Source organism: Dromiciops gliroides, chromosome 2 (assembly GCF_019393635.1).
Source record: "Dromiciops gliroides isolate mDroGli1 chromosome 2, mDroGli1.pri, whole genome shotgun sequence".
Taxonomy (NCBI): Eukaryota; Metazoa; Chordata; class Mammalia; order Microbiotheria; family Microbiotheriidae; genus Dromiciops; species Dromiciops gliroides.
In genome coordinates, this window is record NC_057862.1 from 594,590,420 (window position 1) to 594,616,375 (window position 25,956).

The following is a 25,956-nucleotide window of genomic DNA, read 5'->3' on the forward strand; positions in this document are numbered from 1 at the left end:
AAGCCTGAATACCTTCCAGGGTTTTCTTAAAGAGTTACTTACTTCTTCTAGTACAGCAGAACAATTCAGAGGGCGTGGGGCACCTGAAACTTCAATCTGAGAAACCTCCTCCTCTGCTATATTTGTCATCTTCCTTCCCCTTTTTTTCTGTGATCAGGGGACAGCTTACACCCCTGATTGTTCTTGTTCTTGTTTTTTGTTTTCTTAAGTTTGGAAACACACTTGAGAGCCCCTAGATTTTTTTCATTATGTCATGACTCATTTTGGAGTGACTTTTTTCCCCCATTATAGAGCACAGCAGAAAAAGTGTGACATTTGGAACTGGAAGCTTGGAGCTTTCACTCTGGCTCTGTGACTTCCTACTTATGTGACCCACCTTTGGGCAGCAATTTCTTCAAATGTGAAACAAGGAGGGGTTGGGACTGGATGATATCAAAGGTCCCAATCAGCTCTACATTTATCATCAGAGTCAATTGTCCTTTAAAAGTTGTTTTGGTTTTGTTTTAAACAAGCTGAACTCTGTCTCCTGCCAAGTAAGCACACAACCACATCTTTATTCACCTACTAATTAATGAGTCCTGCTCTTTACTTCACCCCCGGCGCCCCCCCCCAAAAAGGAAAAGTCCTGTTAAAAAGAATGTTAGAGGGGCAGCTAGGTGGCACAGTGGATAGAGAGATAGAACATTGGCCCTGGATTCAGGAGGACCTGAGTTCAAATCGAGCCTCAGACACTTGACACTTACTAGCTGTGTGACCCTGAGCAAGTCACTTAACCCCAAATATCTCACCAGAAAAAAAAAAAAAAGAATGTTAGAGGGACAGCTAGGTGGTGCAGTGGGTAGAGTACTGGCCCTGGAGTCAGGAGAACCTGAGTTCAAATCCAGCCTCAGTCGCTTGACACTTACTAGCTATGTGACCCTGGGCAAGTCACTTAACCCCAATTGCCCCCCCACACACACACACACAAGAATGCTAGAATTGATTAGTACAAAGATGATACAAGAAATATGAAAAATATTATGTGGTATTTTAGTTTAATGACACTTAACAAAGTAACATTCAAGGAGATTATGGTATAGGATAAGAAAGTGGGAACGGGACAGCTAGGTGGCGCAGTGGATAAAGCATCGGCCTTGGATTCAGGAGTACCTGAGTTCAAATCCAGCCTCAGACACTTGACACTTACTAGCTGTGTGACCCTGGGCAAGTCACTTAACCCCCATTGCCCCGCAAAAAAAAAAAAAAAAAGTGGGAACTCTGAAGGTCTAAACATTATGTTACCTAGTGTATCCCCACCCAGACACATCCATCATTCCAAATCCAGCCTCCTCCACACCCTTTTCTGGGAATCCAGTCTGCTCTCTACCTCTACCATCCCCCTCCGTTTTTTCTTTTTGCATCAAAGGTCTTCATAAATCTATTTTTGACTCCAAATCTCCAAAGTGTCTCACAGTTATGCATAGCTAGTGGAGAAGCATCTATAAATACAAAGTGTCCACACATTCCAGGCCTTAGGCTGCTCTGTAAATCAATTCTTCTTGAAAACTCTCAAAAATCTGTTTCCTGGGCATAAGGTCTTTGACATTTTGTCTCTCCTCTCACATAAGAGGCACAAAGGGAACCAGACAGACAATGGCAATATGTTGTTTTTAAAACTCAACCATGAGGGCAGCTAGGTGGCACAGTGGATAAAAAACCAGCCCTGGATTCAGGAGGACCTGAGTTCAAATCTAGCCTCAGACACTTGACACTTACCAGCTGTGTGACCCTGGGCAAGTCACTTAACCCTCATTGCCCTGAAAACAAAACAAAACAAAAAGACAAAAAAAACCCTCAACCAAACCGCCCTAAAGTGAGGCAAACAGGAGCTACTTGTCCTAGTATTGTTTCAGTTTTAGTGAGCCTAGATCTTCCAGACTCCCCAGTTTTATACTATTCTACTACCTTCCATTCTGAAATATCTATCTGTTATTACCACTACTATACTTTGCTCCTTCCCCTGGGGAAGTGTATCCATATATAACCTTGGGTGAGTCACTTCACTTCTGTAGGCTTCAGTTTTCTTATCTGTAAAATGAGGGGGTTTGGCTAGATGATATCCAAGTTCCCTTCCAGCTCTAAATTTATAAAATATGGACTCATGTCCAGACCCTCCCTCATGGTATTTTTGCAGCAATAAAAGCTAATCAGGTAAGGGTCTGCTCCATCAGCCTTTCTATTCTTCCTATTAAAGATTACTGGAAGGCAATTGGCAAACATTTTTTGTGCAGGAAAAAACTTATACAATTAAAAGTGATTATAATGAATGACAGAAGTTCTGGTTAATTATCACTCTGCTTAAGACCTCCTTCTCGGTGACTCATTCCATTTGAAAGAGAGAGGAAGCAGAAAGGAGGGAGGTTTATTACTTGAGTCCAAGTCACATGACATTTACTATTTATCAGAAAAGAACAAAGGTCACTACCACCCAACATTCTCATTTTTGGGGGTGAGGAAGCTGAGGCCCAGATAAGGGTAGTGACTTGCCTAAGATCACAAAGCTGGTTCGTGTCAGAGCTGGGTCTAAAAGCACTATGGAACATTGGAAAAAGCTCTGAATTTGGAATCGGAGACCTTGGCTCCATATCCCAGTTCTTCCACTCACCAACCTGTGTCAGTTGGGCAAATCATAACCCAAGTCTCAGTTTCCACATCTGTAAAATAAGGGAATTGGACTAGATGACCTATAAAGTGACTGTCAAGGGTCAATTTCTCACCCCATGAACCCCAGTCTCCAGGACTCCTAAGCTGACTTGAGATTCTATCATTTGCTGCCTCCAAAAACACTTTTTCCTTGGATTTAATTATCCAAACATTGGCTTTTTTTCTCTCTAATAATTCTTAACAGACCAGTAGGCATGGATTACCTAAGAGCGTTCAGGAAAACACATCATAAACTCAAGACAGTATCAGACACATAGGAGAGGCTGCAGGATTTTCTGTTGACTACAAATGCAGATTAGGGAATACCCAGATCATGAGATCACAGCTTCCTAGGAATAATGGAGTACTAAAGTTATTACATGTTCTAGAAGAAAGGAAAGAACAGAGGCTGGGTTTTCTCTCCTTAGGGCAAATACAGAGATGGTTTACTCCATGCAGAGGTCAAATAAAGGGGAAAGTACAGAGGGAAGAGGTATTTAGTATCTGGCCAATACCAGAGTATTTCTAAAAATCAGTAGCTAGGAAGCCACAGAGATGCCTGCCAAATGTGTGTTCTTAATCAGCTGTGGAGGGTAAAATCCTAACCACCCCATCATCCTGTAAGTTATTTTATACTCCCCAGGGTGTGGAGATACATACTATGCTAACTCCATATCATGGCCCAGAAGTTCTCCCTAACCCCAGTACACCCTCCTGCTTCCTATACGCCTATTTACATTTCTACCCACCTAATCTGAACTCCTTTAGCACTTATTACAGGGTATCATTAATTTAGCCTCTATCATATGCTACCTTAGCCAACTAGATGGTATGCTTTCTGAAGACAGGCAACACTGTTACATTTTCCTCTACAGCACCTAACACAAAACATTAATGAAAGGAGAATTTAACAAAAAATGTGTAAACAACCAGATGGCACAGGGGTTAAAGCTCTAGACCTTGAATGAGAAAGGCCTGAATTCAGATTCTGCCTGAGACATTTACTCTCTGTGTAACCCTGGACAAGTCACATAACCTCTGTCTACCTCACTTTCCTTGTCCATAAAATGGAGATAATATCTATCACCTCCCCTTTCTCCACAGTTGTCTTAAGGATCAAATGAGATAATATTTGTCAAGTGTTTTATAAACCTTTAAGCACTATATAAATGTTAGCTATTGCTATTTTTATTGTTATTGATTTGATTCTTTCTGGGAGGTCAGGGAAACACTTATTTCTTTTTCAAAAATTGTAAGAGCCAATATTCTTGCAATTTACAAACATATAAATTGATGTACTTCTTAAACCTCCATAATCTTCTGCACAAGTGCATTTCACACTTCTCATGATTTTCTGACCGAGTGAAATCTCACTTGAAAGTTTGATTTTTTATTTATTTTATTTATAGTTCATTTAGCCCTATACCCTTTTCAGGAGATTGGTCACATTTATCTTGTATGAGACCAAGGGAGAATTAAACTCTTTAGGATATCTGATTATTATCTCATTGCCCTTCCTGTTAAATAGAGTCAATGTTTCTTTAGTTCTTTTGGAAAAGGTTTTTAAAAAGCCAACTCACCACTGATGGAGCAGATAAGTATTCTTTCATAACAAAAGCTTTGCTCCAATTCTAATCCTCAAATCCACTCATATTTCAATATCTGATTCAAAACTCTGCTCCTAAGCATATGTTTTGCCCACTGCTTCATGCAGTAAAGCAGCCCAGAGCATACTATAAGCATAGTTGATTTCATTTGATTTTTCACCATTCTGTGACACAAAACATATGCTCGTATGACAAGACTGCTTCCTTTCAGTAATTGAGGATGCTCTGGTAACCAAAGAATCTTTTTGAGAATGAGGACAATTTCAAATAGGACTTAGAATGAGGAGGTAAATATGTCTATCAGCATGTGTCAACTACAATACTGGATGCCATGCACTTCCAAGATTTGTTTCTATTATAGTAGGCCAAAGCAAGTCACTTTAATCAGATTAAATATGTTTTAGATTTATAATCTATAAAATGGGGTTTAACATACATGAATGCTCTGACAGTTATGGGACTATTCCCATAAATTGTTGCAAGATGAAAATGCCAGGCAAATTTTTAATATTTATTAATAATCCTTCTCTACCAATTTTTTGCTCTGTCTGGTAATGCCCCATTTGCCTCATGGAGGTGACTTTTTGCTAGCAGAGCACAGACTCCAGCAATTTCAAGCGGGCAAATTATGGGACCAAAGATAGCCCATATATCTACCATCTCAGAACCAGTCTAATAATAAGAAATTGTCCCAGGACCATCTCAGGCTAACCTATCAAAAAAAGATGAGAAAAACAATAGCGATAGTGATAATAATAGGGGGATCCAGGATCATTTCTGTCTGAACTCCATCAAATCGAAGATAAAAAGAATGAACAGCAATTATCACAGTTCATATTTAGCTCAACTCTGTTTGCACAGGCTCATTACCAAGTTGGCCAGAGGGTGATAGATTTTTTTCAGCCACAGGAATTCTTAAAGACAATCTATCAAGTCAAAGAGGAATTGAAACATCCACACTAATGAAATCACAGCTCCTTAGAGTACTGAAGTAGTAATAATCATACTAGAAATTCTGAAATAGTATTTTCCTTATTATCCTACCATGCCACATGACAGCTATTCAACAAGAGCACCGTAGAAGCCAAACTAAATAACCCCTTACATAGGAATAAAGTTTGTTTTAGTAAAAACCTAGTCAGATGGATTTTGCTTTATTTTGTGTGTGTGAGCATCTTCCCCTCCATTCAAATACATCCTGGACTCCTCTTCAACCCAGGTGGTGTGTGAGACAAAAAAATTAATTAAAAGAAAAACCCACTCTTCAACAATGTTGTTGCAGTATATAGTATTCTTAATTCCATACTAGCCTTATTGAGGGCAGTTCTCAGATAAGTCTCTACCAGATGAGGAGAAAGAAAATAATAGTATTTATATAGTGCTCTAAGGTTTGCAAAGCAACTTATAATACTATCACATTTGATCCTCTCAACAACCCCAACAGGTAAGAACATTTGTTATCCCCATTTTATAGATGAGAAAACTTGAGGCAGACAGAAGTTAAATATCTTGCCCAGGGTCATACAACTAGTATCTCAATTCTAAGATCTGATTCTGGGATAATCTTTTTTTATACTTACTGTTCATAAAGTGCACCATATATATATATATATATGTGTGTGTGTGTGTGTGTATCAGTTAGAATAGTTTATTTTGAGCTGAGGAAGGAAAGGGGAAGGGAAGGGAAACCATGAAAAAAGTCCTTGGACTTCTCATGGGGAGAAAGGCATGGCAGAGTGTGGCTCTGAGATACCAATCAAGTGCACCTAATATTAATATTCCTTGGAGTTGTATTTAGTTGGTATTCTTGCCCTCTACCATGCTAAGAAAGTACTTTACAGACTTAAAAGACTTTGGGCATCTAGGCAGCACAGCAGATATAGTGATGCAATTGGCATTAGGAAGTCAAAGAACATAAATAGTCCCATGTACATAACAAGATTCAGAGCAACATTTTTTTTGTGAGAGCAACAAAGAAATGAAAACAAAGTAGACACTGACTGGATAATAGTTAAATAAATGATAGTGCATAAATGTAACAGATGAAAATTAAGAATTCAGAGAAGATTTCTACCAACCAATTCAGAATGAAATAAGAGGGAAAAAGTCAGGAAAGCTACGCACAATGACAAAAATGCAAGTGGAAAGATCCAAAAAAGAAAAGAAATAATGTTATGTCATTATAATGATGAAGCTTGTCCTCAAAGAAGATTTGTGATAATTCACCTCCCCTTTTGTAGAGGTGAGGGACTATGGATGTATGTAATTATACTGTCAGACTTGGTATGTGTGCAGATACATACATACATGTGCTAGTTTTTATAAACTGCCTCCCCATACCCCATTTAAAATCTTTGTTACAAAGTATAGTTTTCCAGGTTGGGAATGAGAATGAAAGGTGTGTGTGTGTGTGTGTGTATATATATATATATATATGCATATATATATATACACACACACACACATATATATATTCCTATATATATATATATTTCCATATATATATGCATCTATGGAAATGAAGGTGACATAATAACATTACCAATAATTTTTTAAAACTGTGAGTTTAAAGAATATTCTTCTAAGAGTAGTTATTCCAGGAAAGGGCCTAGGAAAATCAGGAGGATCTATAAATGTCAACCTCAGGTCATCAAATTTCACCTTCTTTCTTATGCAATGAAAAATGTCAATGCTTTTAGCCTTCAACTTTTTTTTTGACCTGTCTCTCTTCTAAACTTCCTATCTTTTCTTTTTTTTCCCCTGTCTTTTCTTAATTTGTCAAATAGCTGCCACATTATAGGTAACAGATAAAGAAAAAAAAAAGCACTAGAATCAATGTCTTCTTCGCAGGAATGGAGTAGAGAAACTCCCTTTTAGAAGATTCAGGTAATACTTGTTTGAAGAAAAATAGAATTCTAAAGATGAATGCTTGTCTTCTTGCATATGTGATGTTTGGCAAGTCAGAAAGAGCTATCCTCAGGACTATCAGTGCTTTTTCTTTTTAGAGGTATAGACCCTCTACCTCCAGAACCTTGGATCCTGTACACTAACTTCAGAATTGGCTAGCTGGCTCTTTGTGCCCCTTGGTCTCAGAACACTTTCAACACAAGTATTCAAGGTGTCAGTATGGCCTGACACACTGCTTATGGAACCATGGAAAAAGAAGTGAAAAAGACAATAGGGAGAGGTAGGAAGTAGAAGAATGCAGAGAAAATGAAATCTATGGGGAAAATGATGTAATACTAATAAAATACAGAGATATTTGGATTTAACAAGTCTCTAGGAAATAAAATAAAGCCTCTTTACTCAAAGTTATAGGAGGTTTATCTGCCTGATTTTATTTGCATGGCAAAAAAAATATTCCTGGTATAAAATTTCTCTGTCCCAGAGGATTTCAGGCAAAGTTGTGATGTCTACATCATGTATCCTCTGTCTCCTAACTCTAGCGCATCCTTAACTACAGACTTAACAAGCGGTCACCAAATCGTTTTACAGACAACATTCATACATAACTTTATCTGGATTCCATGAGGACAGAGAGAAGTTTTACACTGACTTAGGAAGTGGATGAAGAAATAGAGGACACTTTGGTTCTCAAAGGAGTGGTGCATGACCTTGCCACTTCTTGGGATGGGGCAGCAACTCTCCCAATGATAGGTAGATTTCCCTTTTAGCAGTGGCTTACCCAGCCCTTCCCCATCAACATAACTGCTCTAGGATGTCAACTCCATTTAGAAGTGAAACCAGTGAACTTTCCAATAAGATTCCTAGGAAGTAAATCTTGAGGCTTTTCATTGAATTATTTCTGTTTCAGGGTGATTGTAGGATACACTGGCATCTTCTAGTTAAGAAGTACACTAAGACAAGGTTTGAGCTAAAAACAAAAACAAAACAACAACAACAACAACTAAACAAACCAAACAACTGTAGGTCATCTGAAACTGACAGGAGGAAAGGAGGTTTCATTATCACAGAATCTCAGAATTGGAAGGGATTGCAGAGGCCAGTTGGTCAAATCAGTTACACATTATACCACACATACACAAATAAAGACAAAGTAATTGGGGGGAAGGAAGCAGAAGTCAAAAGCTAATTTGATTTTAGGCTTCATTAATAGTGATAGAGGACTGGAGAGATAATAATTCTTTTGTACTCTCTTCTGGTCAGACCACATTTGAACTATAGTGTTCATTCCTAGGCACTACATTTTAGTACACATATTGGAAAGCCAATCCAGAGAAAATGGCATACAAACAGAATACTTAGGAAGGATAAGATAGCTACCTTCAGGTTTTTCAAGGAGGTACCAAGAGGAAGAGGGATGAGACTCATTCTGCTTGGCCCCAAAAGTCAGAACTAAAAGAAGTTGCAGAAGCCAGTTCAGACTTTAAGGAAAAGCATCCTAAAAATTAGAGGTATCCATATGGTGCCTTGGGACGTAATAAATTCTCGATTACTGAAGTTCCTTAACTAGAAAGGGGATGATATTTCAGGTTCATCATATGGGAATTTTTGTCAGGTCCATATAGCCTTTGGGAACCCTTTAAACTTTAACATTCTGTGACTTCCCCCAATTATTTCCCCTGGTAGCCTCCTGTATGCTTTCTAAAACAATATTAAAACACTGGTAAGAGAAAAGACTGCAGCTTAAGATGAATGGTGACAACTGCCTTTAAAAGTCCATGGGGGGGGGGGGGAGGAGAGAGAGAGACTAGATAGCACAGTGGATAAAGCACCGGCCCTGGATTCAGGAGTACCTGAGTTCAAATCCCGCTTCAGACACTTGACATTTACTAGCTGTGTGACCCTGGGCAAGTCACTTAAACCCCATTGCCCCGCAAAAACAAAAACAAAAACAAAAGTCCATTAACGGGGGCAGCTAGGTGGCGAAGTGGATAGAGCATGGGCCCTGGATTCAGGAGGACCTGAGTTCAAATCCGACCTCAGACACTTGGCACTTACTGGCTGTGTGACCCTGGGCAAGTCACTTAACCCCAATTGCCTCACCAAAAAACCCAAAACAAAACAAAACAAAAAGTCCATTAAGAAGGAAAGACAGACAAGGAAACACTATATCCTATTCAATTCCATTTAGAAAAGTTCCTGGCAAAATACTATTTATGCTTCCAGTAGAAGAAAGGAACAAATGGGAGAGAAGAAAACGTTGAAATTGTGGAAGGCGAGAGGGATAAAAGCAGAAAACGTGAAAGAGGAAGAAGTCAAGAAATGTTTTAGAGTAGGATCTAATGAAGAAGAACCTTGCTTCCCCTTTCTTTGTGGGCGGCCTCCAATAAAACATGAATGAGGAAATGCTAGTTATCTAATGACTTTGAATAACTGTCAAAAAGTCAACACTATCCACAGGTAGAATAAGTCTTGGGAAGTAGTGACTTCTTTCTTATTGGAAATATTCCAGCAAAGAGTATAGATGACCAATTCAATTTACATGGAAGTCAAGGTCTGCAAACTTTTTGGTCTCAAGATTTCTTTATTGTCTTGCAGAATGTGGGATGTTAGCTGGGGTTTGAAGGAAGCCAGGGAGGTTAGCAGGCAGAAATGAGGAGGAAGAGCATTCCAGGCATGAAGAGGCAGTCCCTGAAAATGCTCCTAGTGTCTTGTGAGAGGACCAGTAAGGAGGCCAGTGTCACTGGACTGAAGAGTACATGGTGAAAACAATGCAAGAAAACTGGAAAGGGGGGGGGGGAGGGGAGGGGCGCCCGCAGGCTAACAAAGAACTTTAAAAGTAATGATTTGGGGGCAGCTAGGTGGTGCAACAGATAGAGCACCGGCCCTGGATTCAGGAGGACCTGAGTTCAAATCCAGCCTTAGACACTTGACACTGACTCGCTGTGTGACCCTGGGCAAGTCACTTAACCCTCATTGCCCAACTAAAAAAAAAAAGTAATGATTTATCTGTTATGGATCACTTTAGTTATCCCTATATCTGCTAGAACTCTCTGCTAAAAGTAGAGAGGCTAAGAATGTTATTACTTTCTTTACTGATAATTTCATCATTCAAAAAGGTATAGGAACCAATAAGGATAATTTTTATTTTCATCAATTAAGAGATGGGGGTGAGTGGGAGGGAGTTACCAGTTCATCTTATAAGTCTTATTCTCTTACCGCCTCCCCCTTTCACAAGTTCTGAAAATGCCAAAAGCATTTCCCTTATCCAAACTGAATGTTGTCCATAGAGTAACAAGGAAGTAAGTTACCGTCCCTATGCCTCTGTTTCTGTAAAATGTAGTTAAATTTATTTACAGTCTCTACTTCACAGAATTATGGTGAGGAAACTGTGAGTTGTTAGAAATTAAAAGTACATTGTCATTTGTACAGTATGAGGGTCTTAAAATTCAAAAGGCCCTCTCAGCAGTCCTAAAGATTACATCTGATTAAGTTCACAATGAAGGAAATACAGATGCACCTGCTAATTCCGTGCTGGAGGTTTTAAGTTTCTTTTTAGTATCAAGTGAATCCTGTAGCCATCTTTCATATCCATCCTCCATTTCTCAAGACAGTCTTGAATGCCTCTACATTATTTACAAGCAGCCATACTTTCCTCCTCCCAGGAGCGTTTTTTTTTTTTTAATACAAAGAATGTATTTATTTGGATGGTGTGCTGAAAATTTCATATTGAAGGGTTTAGGACAGAAACTGTTAGATAGATTGATTCTTTCTAGTTTTGAGCAGTAAGAAAACTGTTACAAAATTTTATACTATCATATATAACAATTAGGAAGACCTTTTGGGAGGGCTTTGCAAATCTACTTCAAATTAAACTATCTTAGAAATATTAGCCCAGTGAATTATCTTTTCTTTTTCTCTGGGCTGTTAAGAAAACAATTCAATTCAATGCAGTCAGAAAATACTTTCTGGTAGCCACTTATAAGTTGGCGTTCATATAATTTTAATTTAGAGACTTGCTTTTTGACCAAGGAAGAAAAGTTTTTATCCAAGAAGCAGTTCAAAGTGGAACTGATGGGGTACTACATCTCCTTTTTGTTGTTTGAGGATTGATTAATGGGTTTTGGTGTTTTAGCCAAATAAAGGGCCAAATACTAGAAGCCAAATGCTACAATTGTGGGATCTTTCCTTCCCAGCCATGCTTGGCCTCTATATCAATCAAGACACAAAGTATCCTATGTTCCTAAAGTTACAATACACCATTCACAAAGGTAAATTTGTAGCCTATGTTTATAAATTTTCAATGGACCAATAAAATATATGGCTCCACTTTCTGGCATACAGCAATGGCCACAGAAGGAAGAACAAATAGGAGAGCTTAAGTATGACCTAGGGGTAAGAGCCTCCATTTCACAGAAGTGTCCTCTGTCAAATGCCATTCATGCTTCATACTTCTGAACTCTAAAGAGGAAAAGAAAGGAGAAGCTCAGGAGAGCTGGCGTCAAAGAGGCTCCATTTAAGCCCACTTCCAAGTTACCATTCTTACAACCCCAAAGAGAAAATCTTCACAGACAAGTGTTTTATCACAGCAAGAGGAAATTGCCTTACTGACGTCATTGTTTGAAGGCTGTTTAATCCACTGATTGGTGCTGAGTGCCCCCAACTTCCAAAAGCATCTCTATTGAGCTAATGGTGCAGTACAGCAAGATACAGCCACAGAGACTCTGGGCTAGTTGCTCGTTTATAGCCAAGATTAAATGCCAGGATTCTGTTACTAGGTTAAGTTTCTGCAGTTCCTTACCTTGTAAAGGGATTTGATTTTTATTAAAATACACATTTGAAGGGCAGCTAGGTGGTACAGTGGATAAAGCACTGGCCCTGGATTCAGGAGGACCTGAGTTCAAATGCGGCCTCAGACACTTGACACTTACTGTGTGACCCTGGGCAAGTCACTTAACCCTCATTGCCCCACCAAAAAAAAAAGTCACAGTTAACAATTAAGAAGAGGAATTAATTATTCCATTTACAATTTATTAAAAATCTGTACCATGTCCTGTAAGTAATAAAGGAATAGAATAACACAAAGCTCATGCCTTCAAAAAGGTGCTTTTGAGTGTCATTGTAGAGGATATCATATACTGATACTGTGCGCACCATCCCCTCCTCTGTATCCCCTTTTTCTATGGGGATTTCATTATCCTGACCCTGTTACAATCAGTCGGGGAAAATAAAAAATATTATTACTATGTACCAGAAACTTTTTTAAGCAAGGGAAAAAAAAAAAGAGGTGAACTTGGTAGAGACAATGACAAGAGAGAAAAGGATTTCCAGTGCAAGGAGGCACCACTCCTTGGTCTAGAGGAAAATGTTTTATGGTAACTACCATAAGTCTGAGCCTACTCTCCTCAGCAATAATAGGGAATAATGATTAACTTAGATTAAATAAAGTATATATTAAATGCTAGGCACTGTGCTAAATTCTGAAAATATATATGTATATGTATGTATATATAAAAGCAAAAATAGTATAATATAAAAAATAATATAAACAAAAATAGAGTCCTTGCCCTCAAGGAGCTTACATTCCAGTGGAAGAAAACAGCACATAAAGGAAGTTGAAAAGGGGAGGAGGGAAGTACCCAGAAGGGGCAAAGTGGGAAAAATTTTAGATGCCCTCTTGGGACCCAACCTATTAGTGCCAATGGGGAATGGGAAAGTAACCACAGAGGGTATGCTATATTGTTAAATGAAAAGTGGGGAAAATAGCCTAAAGACTCAGGAGCTGAGCTGGGTTGGAAGTGAACATTGGTGGCATAGGAACTTCCTCAAGTTGGAAGTTCCAAGGAGGAACTCACCAATCAGAGAAAGAGGCTGCAAAGGTGGGGGTATCTCCAGCTTACAAAAACTATTAGGGTGGAGGTAGAAAAGTAGTCCCAAGATCCATTAGCTACACTAGTTAAGAGATGAGCATGGCTGTATGTATACCTCTGAGTTTTGGGGAATATAACTGTATGTCCATCCTTGCTATATTTTCTCAGTAAATATCCCTTTGTAAAAGCTACTTGGTATTAATTAGTTAATTGATTTTGGGTTAGATATTAACTAGTTGATCAATATGAGGGAACATACCAAATGGGGTACTATGAGACCCCAAGATCATGAATATTTGGCTACTTGTAAAGACGACAATTCTTCAGGAGGAGAGGGAGAGGGAATAAGTAAGGAAGTAGGACAGTGTATATGAGTTTTAAATTGAGGCTAACACAGTATTTTTCAAAATTGTATTTAGTGCATATGCATGGACAAAACAAGTGTGGCACATGTTTGCAAAATGTTTAATTACAAAAATATTTATTCTTTAAAGTCCTTTAAAATTTTCCATTTCCACCCCAATCCCAACTCCTCAGGATTACTCCTAGAATCTGAAGTAAAGTAATATTTAGCTGCCCTCTTGGGACCCAACCTATTAGTGCCAATGGAGAATGGGGGAGTAACCAGAGAGGGTATGCTACATTGTTAAATTTAAGCAGAGGATTAGCACTGAACCCTAATTTAAATGAATGCTTATCTCTAGTAACCCCTGGATATTTTATGATTAAAGGGAGAATTCAGGTTTCCAGAAACACTGGGATAAAGAAGCAAGCAAATTGGTATCATGTCTGTCAATAGACAGACAGCAGAGGAAATTAGCAAAACTTCCCTAAGTCCTTGAAGGGGCCAGCACAACTGGTAGCTTCAACCCAAGTCTTCTGGCTCTGAAATGCCAATAGGGGCCAACTCCTCTTCTACATATTTCCTTTCTCAGTCACCTCTTAGTTCATCTATTTTCTTTCTCCTGTTTCTTGTTCTTTCTTGTTCCTGGAACACCAATCTTTTCTGGCTCAGTTCTTGAGGTCCCTCTCCTCATCAATTGTGTTTCTTTAGTAATTTTAATGAGGGTGTGACTCAATTCTACCTTTGGCATCAAAGATGAAGACAGTCCCAAATTGCTCTCAAGGCTGAGAGATTGAATGCCTGTCCCTCAGATCTACAAATCATATGATGCAATTCAGTTCTCAATTTTCTATCATCTTATCTCAACTATATTCAAAATCTCCTTAAATTTAAATGTGATAATATTTGTAAAGCACTTAGCATACCACCTGGCATATAGTAGGTGCTATATAAATGCTTATTCTTTCCCCTTCCCTTTGGTGGAGAAGTGCCATGTTTTATCTTTTCATTTCCCAGAGAACCTATTACATGGCCTTACACATAGTTCAACAAAGTTTTGCTGAATGAAAGTTGAAAGAAAACTAGATGCAAATTAATATTATATATAGTAGCTCTGAAAAATATTTTGAGTTTTAGTTGAAGGCAATCTTAAAATGAATCAGCAATGTGATGTGACAGCAAAAAAAACCCCAGTGTAATCTTGGGCTACATTAATATTGGCACACCTTCCAGGAACAGGATGGTGATGGGTTCCACTGCAATCTGCCATAATCAGGCCTCATCTGGAGTACTGTGGTAAATTCTGGGCACCACAGCTTAAGAAGGACACTGACAAGGTGAAGTATCTTAAGGAGAGCAACCAAGAGGATGAAAAGCCTAGAGTTTATGACGTATTAGGATCCATTGAAGGATCATGTTTGCCTTGGAGGTATGTTTACCTTGGAGAAAAGAAGACTCAAGGAACATTAGAACTATCTTTGAGGGACTGTCATTGGAAGAAGGATTAGATTTTGGGGGCAAGAGGGCAGAACTAGAATAAATGAGTAGAAATTTTAAAGAGATCAGTTGAGGCTTGAGGTCAGGAAATGCTTTCCAATAATTAAAGCTATGGGGCAGGTAGGTGGCGCAGAGAATGGAGCACCAGCCCTGGATTCAGGAGGACCTGAGTTCAAATCCGACCTCAGACACTTAACACTCACTGTGTGACTTTGGGCAAGTCACTTAACCCCAATTGCCTCACCAAAAAAAAAAAAGGGAAAGAAAAAAAGAGTCAAAAATTAAAGCTGCCCCCAAGTGCAAGAGGTTGCCTCAAGAGTTCTCCATTTTTTAAGAAGCAGAGGCTGTTTAAGATCTGTTAGATTTGTTATAGTGGAAACTCCCTTGGTGTATGGATTGGACTAAATGGCTGCTGAGGTCCTTTCTAGCTCTCAGATTCTGGGATTCAATGTTAATGGTCATTGACATTAATGTAGTACTACAAAAGTTTTATATAGACTGTTTGCTTTTTGAGTTTCCTGACCATACTGAAAGTTAAGTAATACTGGTATTAAGTCTCCATTTTTTTTCAGATGTCTCCCTACTGCCCACTAAACAAAATATAAACCCCTTAGCAGATATTCAAGATCTCCCAAATCTGGTTCCATTAAATATTTCCAACCTTACTTAGGTCAGAGAATCACAGTTTTAGAGATGAGAGGGACCTTCATTTGAACCCCTTCAATTTACAGTTGAGAAAACTGAAGCACTGAATGGTTAAGTGACTTGCCAATGACTATACAACTCTTAAGTGTCAGGTGGAATTCAAACCCAAGTCTAATTACAATTCCAGCACAGACTATTATGTATATATGTATATGTGTGTCAATATAGGCATACACGCATATGTATACACCCATGTATGCTTAGATAGGTATGTATATATATATATATATATATATATATATATATATACACATACATATCTGTGTATGTCTATGAATCTACATCTATTTCTATATCTATCTCTATATAGATAGATTAGGTAGAAAGATAGATGTTTATACGATATGCCAGAATGAAATGTACAGGCAAAATATATTGAAGGTGAATGAGCAAAGTACTTCTTGTACATGAAGTGGAACAACCCAGCAGGGTGGCTTTGTTAAAGGTTCAAACTGAGTTGGAAATGGGAGGATGAGTAGGTGGTGGAGAGAAGGAGGATGAAGAGAAGGCAGACATCAATAAAGTTTTATGAATATCATTGCCCCATGAAAAATTTCAGAGCTATTCAGTAAGAAATAACATAGAGAAGGAACTTCAAGCTACCGGTAATGAGTTTCTCAGGCCTTTCTTTCTATTTTAAGCCTGTTAGACACAACCTTGTAACTAAAAAGTTAGTTTCACATATAGGCTCAAGAAATCTAAGGGTCCTGCAGATATTCCCACTGGTATGACAAAAGTCACACCAGCTTTACTCCAGTCATATTTTTATAGCCATTCTCTTAGTCCATAATTCATCTTTAAATCTACATACCTAGAACAAAGATAGTTAGAGCTCATTAACTCCTCAACTTCCCCCAGATGTCTCATAAAAGAACAACAACAAACAAAACCTTTTCTGTTATTTTAAGCTCTACTCCCACCTTGTAGAATTCTTATTTATTATGGGCCCTTGAGAACAGATATTTGCTAAGGAGATTAAGATTGAGGGCCATGGGATAGAGGAAAAGGGAAGTCTTGGGATGCTATTTAAGTTTTAAATTGCACTAAGACTTTTGGGACATCTTCTATAATACCATTTTCCCCACACTGATTACGTAAGCATTTATTAGTTGATCTTATATAAATCAATTAGACTACCAGTTCCTTCTGGGCAAAAACTTTCATCCATGTCATCTCCCTGCTTAAAAACATGTAAAGCTTTTCAATTTCAGTTTCAGAAAACATTCCCTTTCAAGTATATTCAGGATTCAATCTCTTCACACAATTGCCTTAGATATTTGACTGTACAAACTAGAAGAAGGAAAAGATGCTCATTTTTTAAAGCCCAGATTCATCAGTATCAAGCTACAAACTATTTATCCATGTTCAAGGCAGGGCCTAATGTGAATCAAAAACCAACAAAAATCCTATGACCTTGTTTGGATACTCATTAAATTTAAATGTTCATGTGGTTAAAATAGCCATTTAGTGACTCTTTAAAACACATGAGAGATGGGGCTGCTAGATGGCGCAGTGGATAGAGCACCGGCCCTGGATTCAGGAGTACCTGAGTTCAAATCCAACCTCAGACACTTCACACTTACTAGCTGTGTGATCCTGGGCAAGTCACTTAACCTGCAAAAATAAAAAATAAAATAAAATATATGGAGAGGTTAAACTGGCATATGACCAAATCTTTTAGTCTACTTCCATAGCTTTTTAGAACTTTTGTTTTGACTCTAGGAAAAAAGTATTTTCTTTTTTTTGGGGGGGGGGGGCAGGGCAATGAGGGTTAAGTGACTTATCCAGGGTCACACACAGCTAGTGTCAAGTGTCTGAGGTCATATTTGAACTCAGGTCCTCCTGAATCCAAGGCCAGTGCTTTATCCACTGTGCCACCTAACTGCCCCCCCCCTGGAAAAAAAGTATTTTCAAAGAATTCAGATATGTAAATGAAGTCACTGCTCGAATTTATTAAATATTGTCCTAAAATACTCATCTAAATGATCATCTTCAAAGGGATGCCAAGGTGTATGTGTGTGCATGTCTAAATACATATTTCTTGATTTTGTATGCTTTAGGGCTTTCCTAGCCCTTTCATTTTTCAGTAGTAGAAACTGAGGCCCAGAGAAGTCAGTCAGCTCGCTGGCAGTCAGGCAGACAGTAGGGCCCGTATTTGAATGCAGTTGCTCCAACTCCAAAGCTCTACCACTTCCATTAATATTATAAATATTACAATTAGAAAATTAGATTGTGAAGAGACTTTAGAAACCATCCAGTCCTAGTCCAACCCCTTTATGTAGAGGCCCTGAAAAGTGGGATACCTAAGCAAACAGGTCAGTAGTGGCCCAGCTGGACCAGATCCTAGGTCCGTCTCCGACAGCACACCTTATAAGCATTCTCATGTAGTTTTCTCCTGGCAGTGTAGTCTGTCTGAACTTCCCTATAACATCATAAGCTCCTCAAGGTCAGGCATAATGTCTACAATTGCCTTTGCCACTCCCTACAGCCTAGAAGAGTACTCTGGCATAAAAGGAGAGCTCATAAATGTTGACAACCGACAGCTCCCAGAGCCACCTTTTGTTTTAAATTATGGTGATTTTTGTTATACCACTTCCTCCACTAACACTCTCTCCCTCTTAAAACCTCTCTCTTTAGGGGACAATAAATATTCCACCTACAATTTTGAATATAAAATTAGCTCTTCAGCAATGAATGCAAATTCCCTTTAAAAAAAATCAACTTGAATAGAGTTAAATATTTTCTAAAAATGCTTTTAAAACTCTGTGGACCTTTACAAATGTGTCCTTTTCAGCCAAATAACAGCATAGGATTTAGACTGAGAAGACCCCTTAAATATCATCTAGTCCTACCCACTCAAATATGAACTTAGGGAAATTAAATGACTTAGCCAGGTAAGACTGGTAATGAGAAACAAAGTAAGAATTTGAACCCAGGAGATGGGATCATAGGATTTCCAAGCTGGGAAGGACCTTGGATACTATCAAGTCAGATCATTTTACCAAGAAGGAAACTGAGGCCCAGAAAAGGGCTTACTCAGGGTCACATAAAGTAGTAAGTACAGACCCTGGATTTGAACCCTTACATCCAATACTGTTTTCCATTGTGCTGTGTTAACCTCCTGAATGAAACAGCCTACATTCATAAAAAGATGCCATTTACACAGGCAACTTTGCTCTTGACATGTCTTAAGAGATTAAAGTTTTATATACTTTTCTTTCCAAATGAAGTTCTAATAAGCAAATAGCTCAGCACATTCTAAGCCGCTTTCCCCAACACAGTATGTCCCATACAACTGTGGCATTTTGTTCAGAGGTCAGGAATGTGGCTGTGCTACCACGGGGTGCGGGAAATCATTTACAGAATGCATAAAAATGACTTAGCGGCACACTGCCTCAAGGTTGAATGAGCATGACATAATCTCTTTGCTACTCAAACACACTCAACTTCAGTGTTTCTTTTTTTCTCCCCTTAGGTCTAGTTTTAGTAGAAAAAGATCTCTACAATGCTGTGGCTCATGTTTTTACTCAGCATTTAGTCCTTAGCATTCAAGGACAGTATGTTATCAGATGAAACTTTTCCCCACTTTGAGGAAATTCCACTATTTAATGTCCTATTGGGAAATTATGAAACAGAGAGTATGCTGACCTTGAACTCTTCCCCCACTCCCTCCCCCCCACCCCCCTCCTGTCCTCTACTTTGAGTCTTAAGACTTATGTTTCTGGCTACTTGAGTGAGTTGGCAGAGATGGGAATCAAAGAGATTACTTTTCAAGTTCAAAAGTTTCTAAGCAGATAATAGTGTCTATGCATTATGATGACAAAAATGACCCTTCAAAATTGATCTGAGATTAATTTCTGACTTTAATGTTGTTTTTCTCTACAGAATTACAGAGGAGCCATCTCCTCTATGAGTTACCAAAATCCAACTAGACTATAAAGATGCTAAGGAAATGGGGGAAAAAAAACTGAAAAGGAGGTTAAAAAAAGGAACCAATTTTGCTATTATATTGTAAAAGGCCTTGTTATACAAGTATATAAGATAGCAAGGAAAACAGCAAACTGTTATTCTCATTTGTAAATTCATCTCAGAAACTTGGGAAGGGAGAGAACAAGGGAGGGAAGGAGGAAAGGAAGGAAGGAAGGAAAGAGAAAAAAAATTTTATGTTCATATCTGCTGATCTAACTAGAGATTTTACTCTTTAAAACACGTCCTTTCGGGGGCAGCTAGGTGGTGCAGTGGATAGAGCAAGGGCCCTGGAGTCAGGAGTACCTGAGTTTAAATCCATCCTCAGACACTTTACACTAGCTGTGTGACCCTGGGCAAGTCACTTAACCCCAATTGCCTCACCAAAAAAAACCCAAAAAACAAAAAACACCACGTCCTTTCAACAGAGGGACTACGAATTGCAAAGATTTTATTTCTGGACTGAAAAAGGAAGTCACTACTCTTTTCTTCCACAAAAGACAATTCTAGTCTAGTGTCTGAGGAACATTTGAAGTTTCTCAGGATAATAATTATAGTATTTTTTTCTTTTGGGGGGAACAGGGGGCTCAGTCTTTGATTTCATTGGTGCCAGGAGCTCCTGATGAGGAAACTTGGCCTTTGCCAATTCAGACTGCCAACTGTTCTGCAATTTAGACTTCAAGAGTCACCTGTGACACTGAGACATTAAATGACTTACCCAAGGTCACACAGCAAGCATTTGCTAGAGGCAGAACCGGAACCCAGATCTAACCCTTAGACCAGCCCCTTTATCAAGTACACCATCAAGGTCAGACATTTACATAGTTTTTAAGAAACTGGCAAGATACTTTACATATATTTTTGAGTGTCACAACAATTAGAATTCGAACTCCTTGAAAGGAGGGGCTGTCTTATATCCCTAGCTTATGACAGTTCTTTACGTTCAGTAAACACTTAATAAATGCTTCATGCATCCATTTGACAATTCTGTGAAGGGGGTACTACCAGTATTATTACCCCTATTTTATAGATGAGGAAACTGAGGCTTAAGAACTTAAGTGATTTGCTTGTGTTCATATAACTAATGTCAAGAGTGGGAATTGAAACCAGATCTTCACTTAAAGTCCAGGGTTCTATCTTGCCTGCCATATCACTGCCAAACTTTAAGTTAATTCTTCAGATGATTTATAAGATAAGAAATTATTTCTTATATAGAACTGATCCAGGCTGGATAGAAGGGTTCTCTAAGATCCTTGTTTTTCTTCTGAAAAATCCAAGGTGGTCGATGTATTCCTTTCCTGTACCACCCATCTTAAGACCTTATATAGAAGTGCTTTCAGTCACATCTCCTATTCCGCACAAGTTCATAGGACTCACAGAGCAGCCCCAGAGAATGGTCAGGTAAAATGACCTATTAAGCTGAAGAGATTTGGAAACTTTGGATTATTTTGTGTCTTCTCTTTAACTGACAGTATTTTCAAAATATCATAGAATCAAGATCCTTCATCTTTTCATGATATAATCAAACTGGAATATTTGTTCCACAGTCTCACCTCTTTGTGCCTACTTTCTGTCCTGACTGGAAAGAACCTTTCATATCTTTTATCTCCTACTTGTCAAATCCCTTTATTTAAGGTCTGACCTTTTACCACCTTTTCCATGAAAACTTTGTTAATCCTTCTCCACTGAAAAAGATAGCTCATTTCTTAAATTTCTCATGATACTTTGCCCAGCCCTGTCTTTTGCTACCAGTCTGCCTTGTACTGTACACATTTTATCTTCCCTGTTAAATAAGTTCGAGTGCAAGATCTTGTCTTTTTTTTTTCATCATTTCATTTCCAGTTCCTAGCATAAAGCCTTTCTATAGTAGGTGTTTAGTACATATAAGCTGGGTTGAAATGAATTTCTGTTAGACTGGAGACCACCATATTCCACCTTCTAAAGACACTGGCCACTAAAAATCTTAGGACCTGAGTTCAAATCCAGCCTTGGACACTTGACACTTACTAGCTGTGTGACCCTGGGCAAGTCACTTAACCCCAATTGCCTCACCAAAAAAAAAATTTTTTTTTAAAGAAAAGAAAATATATTCTGGAATGTTTGTCTAGAATACATTAAGGCATCTCTGGGATTTGAGGAAACATCATAGAAATCTCTTTGGAGATAGAGGGTTGGACTACTAAGACCCTTCATTTTAAAAAGGAAATGCCAAATGGTATCTTACTTTGGGTAATGGAGAATAACCAGTACAAGAAAACGATGGCTAGGGCATCATTAACTGCGTTTTTCAGAATGATTTAGTAAAAATTTCAAACAGGTATAAAGGTCTCAGAGTCTTTCAATGTACAGACCCAAGATCATAATTCACCATTGAGGCCTCATGATTAATGGAGTAGTCACAAAATATGTCCCAGGTTTTTGGTTAATGGGTCATTTTTTAATAGTATAAAAATGGACAAGTTCAAGAAAAGTCCATTCATCTACTATCACTCAAAACTCCACATTCAAGGTCAAGTTCCAATATAATATGCTCAGACCTATACAAAAGATAGGAAGGATATTTTACCTGTTAATAATAAATTTATCTGATTAAACCAAAACTACAATATATACATTACAATTAAGGGTTCTGTGAGAAAACAAAAAAATCCTTCTCTTTTTATACCCAAAATACATGACATCATTCTTCTTATTTCATTTTGACTTTGCAATGTGAAAAAAAAAAGATTATAAACATAAACACCATCAATTTCAAGATAAATTCTAACTTGGTCTACATTTAATTTTACATTTACATTGAACACTGGTTTACATTTAATTTTGTGTTCAATGAACACAAAGTATAGTATTAACTTAAAATCTTCAAATAATTATGAGAAGTTTGTACTAAGAATTTACTTGAATAATAATAGCTGGTGTTTATATTATGCTTTCTGATCTTCAAAGTACTTTAATATTTTATTCAAGATAAAATTATAATAAAATTTGTAGCATAACATATTTAATAATATAGTAGTATATTATATATAAAGATAAGAAAATAATTCTTATAAGATCATAAGAACATATATGTATGTATATGTATATATAAAATGCATGTATACGTCATATAAAATGCTTGGGTAGTAGCTATATTTATGGGCAACAGCCACCTTGGACTCTTCTTCATAATATCTTCTGATATAGTCAGTCAAAATTACTCACTAGGCCACAAGGTCTAAAAGATCCTACCAAGCTGAAAAGGTTTCAAGCATGGGATCAGAAAAAAACAAACAAACAAACAAACAAACAAAAAAACAACACAAAGCTTATCCCTAGGAGAAGCTTTTCACCAGGTGATGAATTTCTTAGCCAGTATAATCCATAAACTATCATAAGCTATGTAAAACACTTGTTTATTGCAATCTATGTTGATTCAAACCTATGAAACACGGATTCTTGAAATATATATTCACATACAAACACAATTATATGTACAGGTAACTTACTTTCCCAACCTTAGCAGAAGTGATAACTATCTTCAATAGTATCTAACCATTTTGGTTTTTGTCAGTTAAGAGGTCACAAGTGATCATTAAAATTTCCCCAAAATTGACTATTCTGTTTAGTGAGGTTTTAAGTTCCCTTATAGTCAATGTGTTTAAGAAAAATTAGAACCCATCTGCAAAGCTATAAATATACCCACACTGGATAGAAGGCTACACTAACTGACTTCTGATTCCCTTCCTATCCTAAGGTTTTATGATTATAACTATGGAGATTTGCCTACCTGCTAGAGCCTTGATACGAGACCGCTCAAACAGCCTTGCTGAGCTGTTTTCGTTGTCCCAGTCATCCACATCCCAGCGGTTGTTGACATCGCTGTATTGTTGTTGAATCTCAATGTTGTCATAGTCTGTGGCTACTGTGGTTGTCATGTTGAACTTTCTCAACTGCCCTTAGGCATCAGCTTCTTCTTACAAAGGTCTGTGAAGAAAACAATGTACCTTTAGCATTTCATAGAGAAAAAGGGAAATTTATAGTCACAATGAAAACTCTTGGAGATAGACTTTCCACATTTTACAAGCAAAAAAAATGGAGGCCTCAAGAAGTTAAATGATTTGCCCAAGTTCAGCTGTTTATTAACCAGAGCCAGCAGATCCAGGACATCCAGTACAGTGTTCTCTTACCACACTTGCCTTTCTATTATCAAAACCAATCATTTGTCTTGAGTAAGGCTGCCTTCCTCAATCCATTAGTACTCATATATATAATATTATAATGTTTTAATTTCTCACACTTTGAATTTAATAACAGACATCCAGGTTGAATTAACACTCTCATTGGGGTAATGATTATCAAAGAAGGGGGGAGGGGGTCTTGAGATAAAATAATAGAATAATACCAAAGTTTTGGTGAATATTCTAAACAAGTGGCTTTAATGGGTACTATTTGTATTGTTTAACATAATCCAGGAAAGAGATAGGGACTGGTCCTGTAACTAAATTGGTATTGGAACTCTCATGAAGAAATGCCCTCTGTCAATGCAGGTCACCATCATCTCTACAATTTATAGTTTTAGAGACCCAGCTAGGGTACTTGCCCAGGGTCACAAGAGAAGGGAAGGGAACATGCAGTTATTAAGCATCTACTATGTTCCAGGCACTGTGATAAGTGCTTACAATGATTATTTCATCTGATTCTTACAACAACCCTGAGAAATGGCACTATTATTATCCCCATTTTATAGTTGAGGAAACTGAGGTAGGCAAAGGTTAAGTGACTTGTCCAGGGTCACACGGCCAGGACTTTTCTGGGGCTTGAACTCAGGACTTCCTGACTCCAATTCCAGTGCTTTCCCCACTGTTGCCACCAGTTCTTTCTAAACCTAAGACTTACTTTCTATTCACTGTTATGTCAACTCTCTCAAAAGAAGAAAGCTGCTTTTTTTTTTTCCCTGCAAGGTACAAAAAAATGAGAGCAATTTTTTTGCTTCTTTTATTTTTAATTTTTAAATTTTTTTTTAGTGAGGCAATTGGGGTTAAGTGACTTGCCCAGGGTCACACAGCTAGTAAGTGTTAAGTGTCTGAGGCTGGATTTGAACTCGGGTACTCCCGACTCCAAGGCCAGTGCTCTATCCACTGCGCCACCTAGCTGCCCCTGCTTCTTTTATTACAAAAGCTAATAATCTGGTACTGTCACTGAAAAACTATCTGGATTCTTATTTAGTGAAAATACACCAAAATGGAGTGGGAAAATAGCATTATTCTTGGAATAAAGACACTAGGCTCCTTGTCTCTTTCTACCAAGGACTTAAGGATGTAACTCAGTCTCTATATCCCAGTTTCCATATCTGTCAGATGGAGAACTAAGGGTTTAGGACTAGGAAGGAACTTAGAGATCACTTACTACCACCCCCTTGGTCCTTCCATTGATGAGGAAACTGAGACCAAGAAAAGAGAAGTGATTTCTTCAAAGTTTCAAAGAGTCAGAAGTGACACTCAAACCAGGTCTCCCTTGATGTCTAGTTCAGTACTTTTACTACCATGTCACACTGACAGCAAACAACTTATATGACCATTTCCACATGCCATAGGCTTTATAAACAATCCTTCTTCCTGGGAAAGGAATTAACCATTTCAAATAGGTGGTACAATGAACAGCATACTGTATTTGGAGTCCAATTGAATTCAATTCTGGTCTCTTGCTACCTCTGTGACCTTGTCATTTAACCTCTGTGCACCTCAGTTTCCTCATCTGTTAAATGGAGCTAGTAATAGCACCTACCTCCAGTTTATGAGGACAAAATGAAGATATTTGTCAACTGCTTTGCAAACCTTAAAGCATTATATAAATGATAGCTATTTCTCCCCTACAAAGAAAATAAACCAAAAAGCAATAAACCATACATGTGAAAATGATCCAGCTTTCCTTTCTTACCAAAATTAAAACAATACAAATTATTTCATATTTAGACATGTCACACCATATTTGGTGTCCACCATAACCAGGTTTCCTCCTCAGAGCAATTACACTTAAAAAGAAGAATTGTATTACAAATAGTTGGCGTCAAGCACACCCAGCTTCTTTCTCTTCAAGAGGCATGTGGCTCCTTGTCTTTTTTTGTTTAAAGGTTACTCTCCCACACGTTCTTCAGGCACACTGCTGACAGTAACACAATTCTCACAACAGACCTAGTGAAGGACATCACAAGGTCTAGCCTCCCTCCTTATAAATGTGTCAGAAAAGTTCAATGCCTATTTCCAGTCTTTTCTCAGCTTATTGGTAGGGGAGAGTCAGAGTCCTGAACTGTAGAGATATAGACAGAATCAATTTTAAGTGAAATCCAACTTTCTTGTTTTATTACTAAATTAATAAATTAATGTTAAGCCAAGTCAGTATT

The 25,956-nt window shown here is 37.9% G+C and overlaps 1 protein-coding gene across 1 annotated transcript in view; it reads right to left on the bottom strand.

The window, feature by feature from the left end:
• SPTBN1 (spectrin beta, non-erythrocytic 1) overlaps window positions 1–25,956 on the bottom strand; it is a 269,957-nt gene that overhangs the window by 177,018 nt on the left and 66,983 nt on the right. The window contains 1 exon segment of the mRNA XM_043984887.1: window positions 23,344–23,540. Coding sequence (XP_043840822.1) covers window positions 23,344–23,491 — 148 coding nt within the window. The 5' untranslated portion in view covers window positions 23,492–23,540.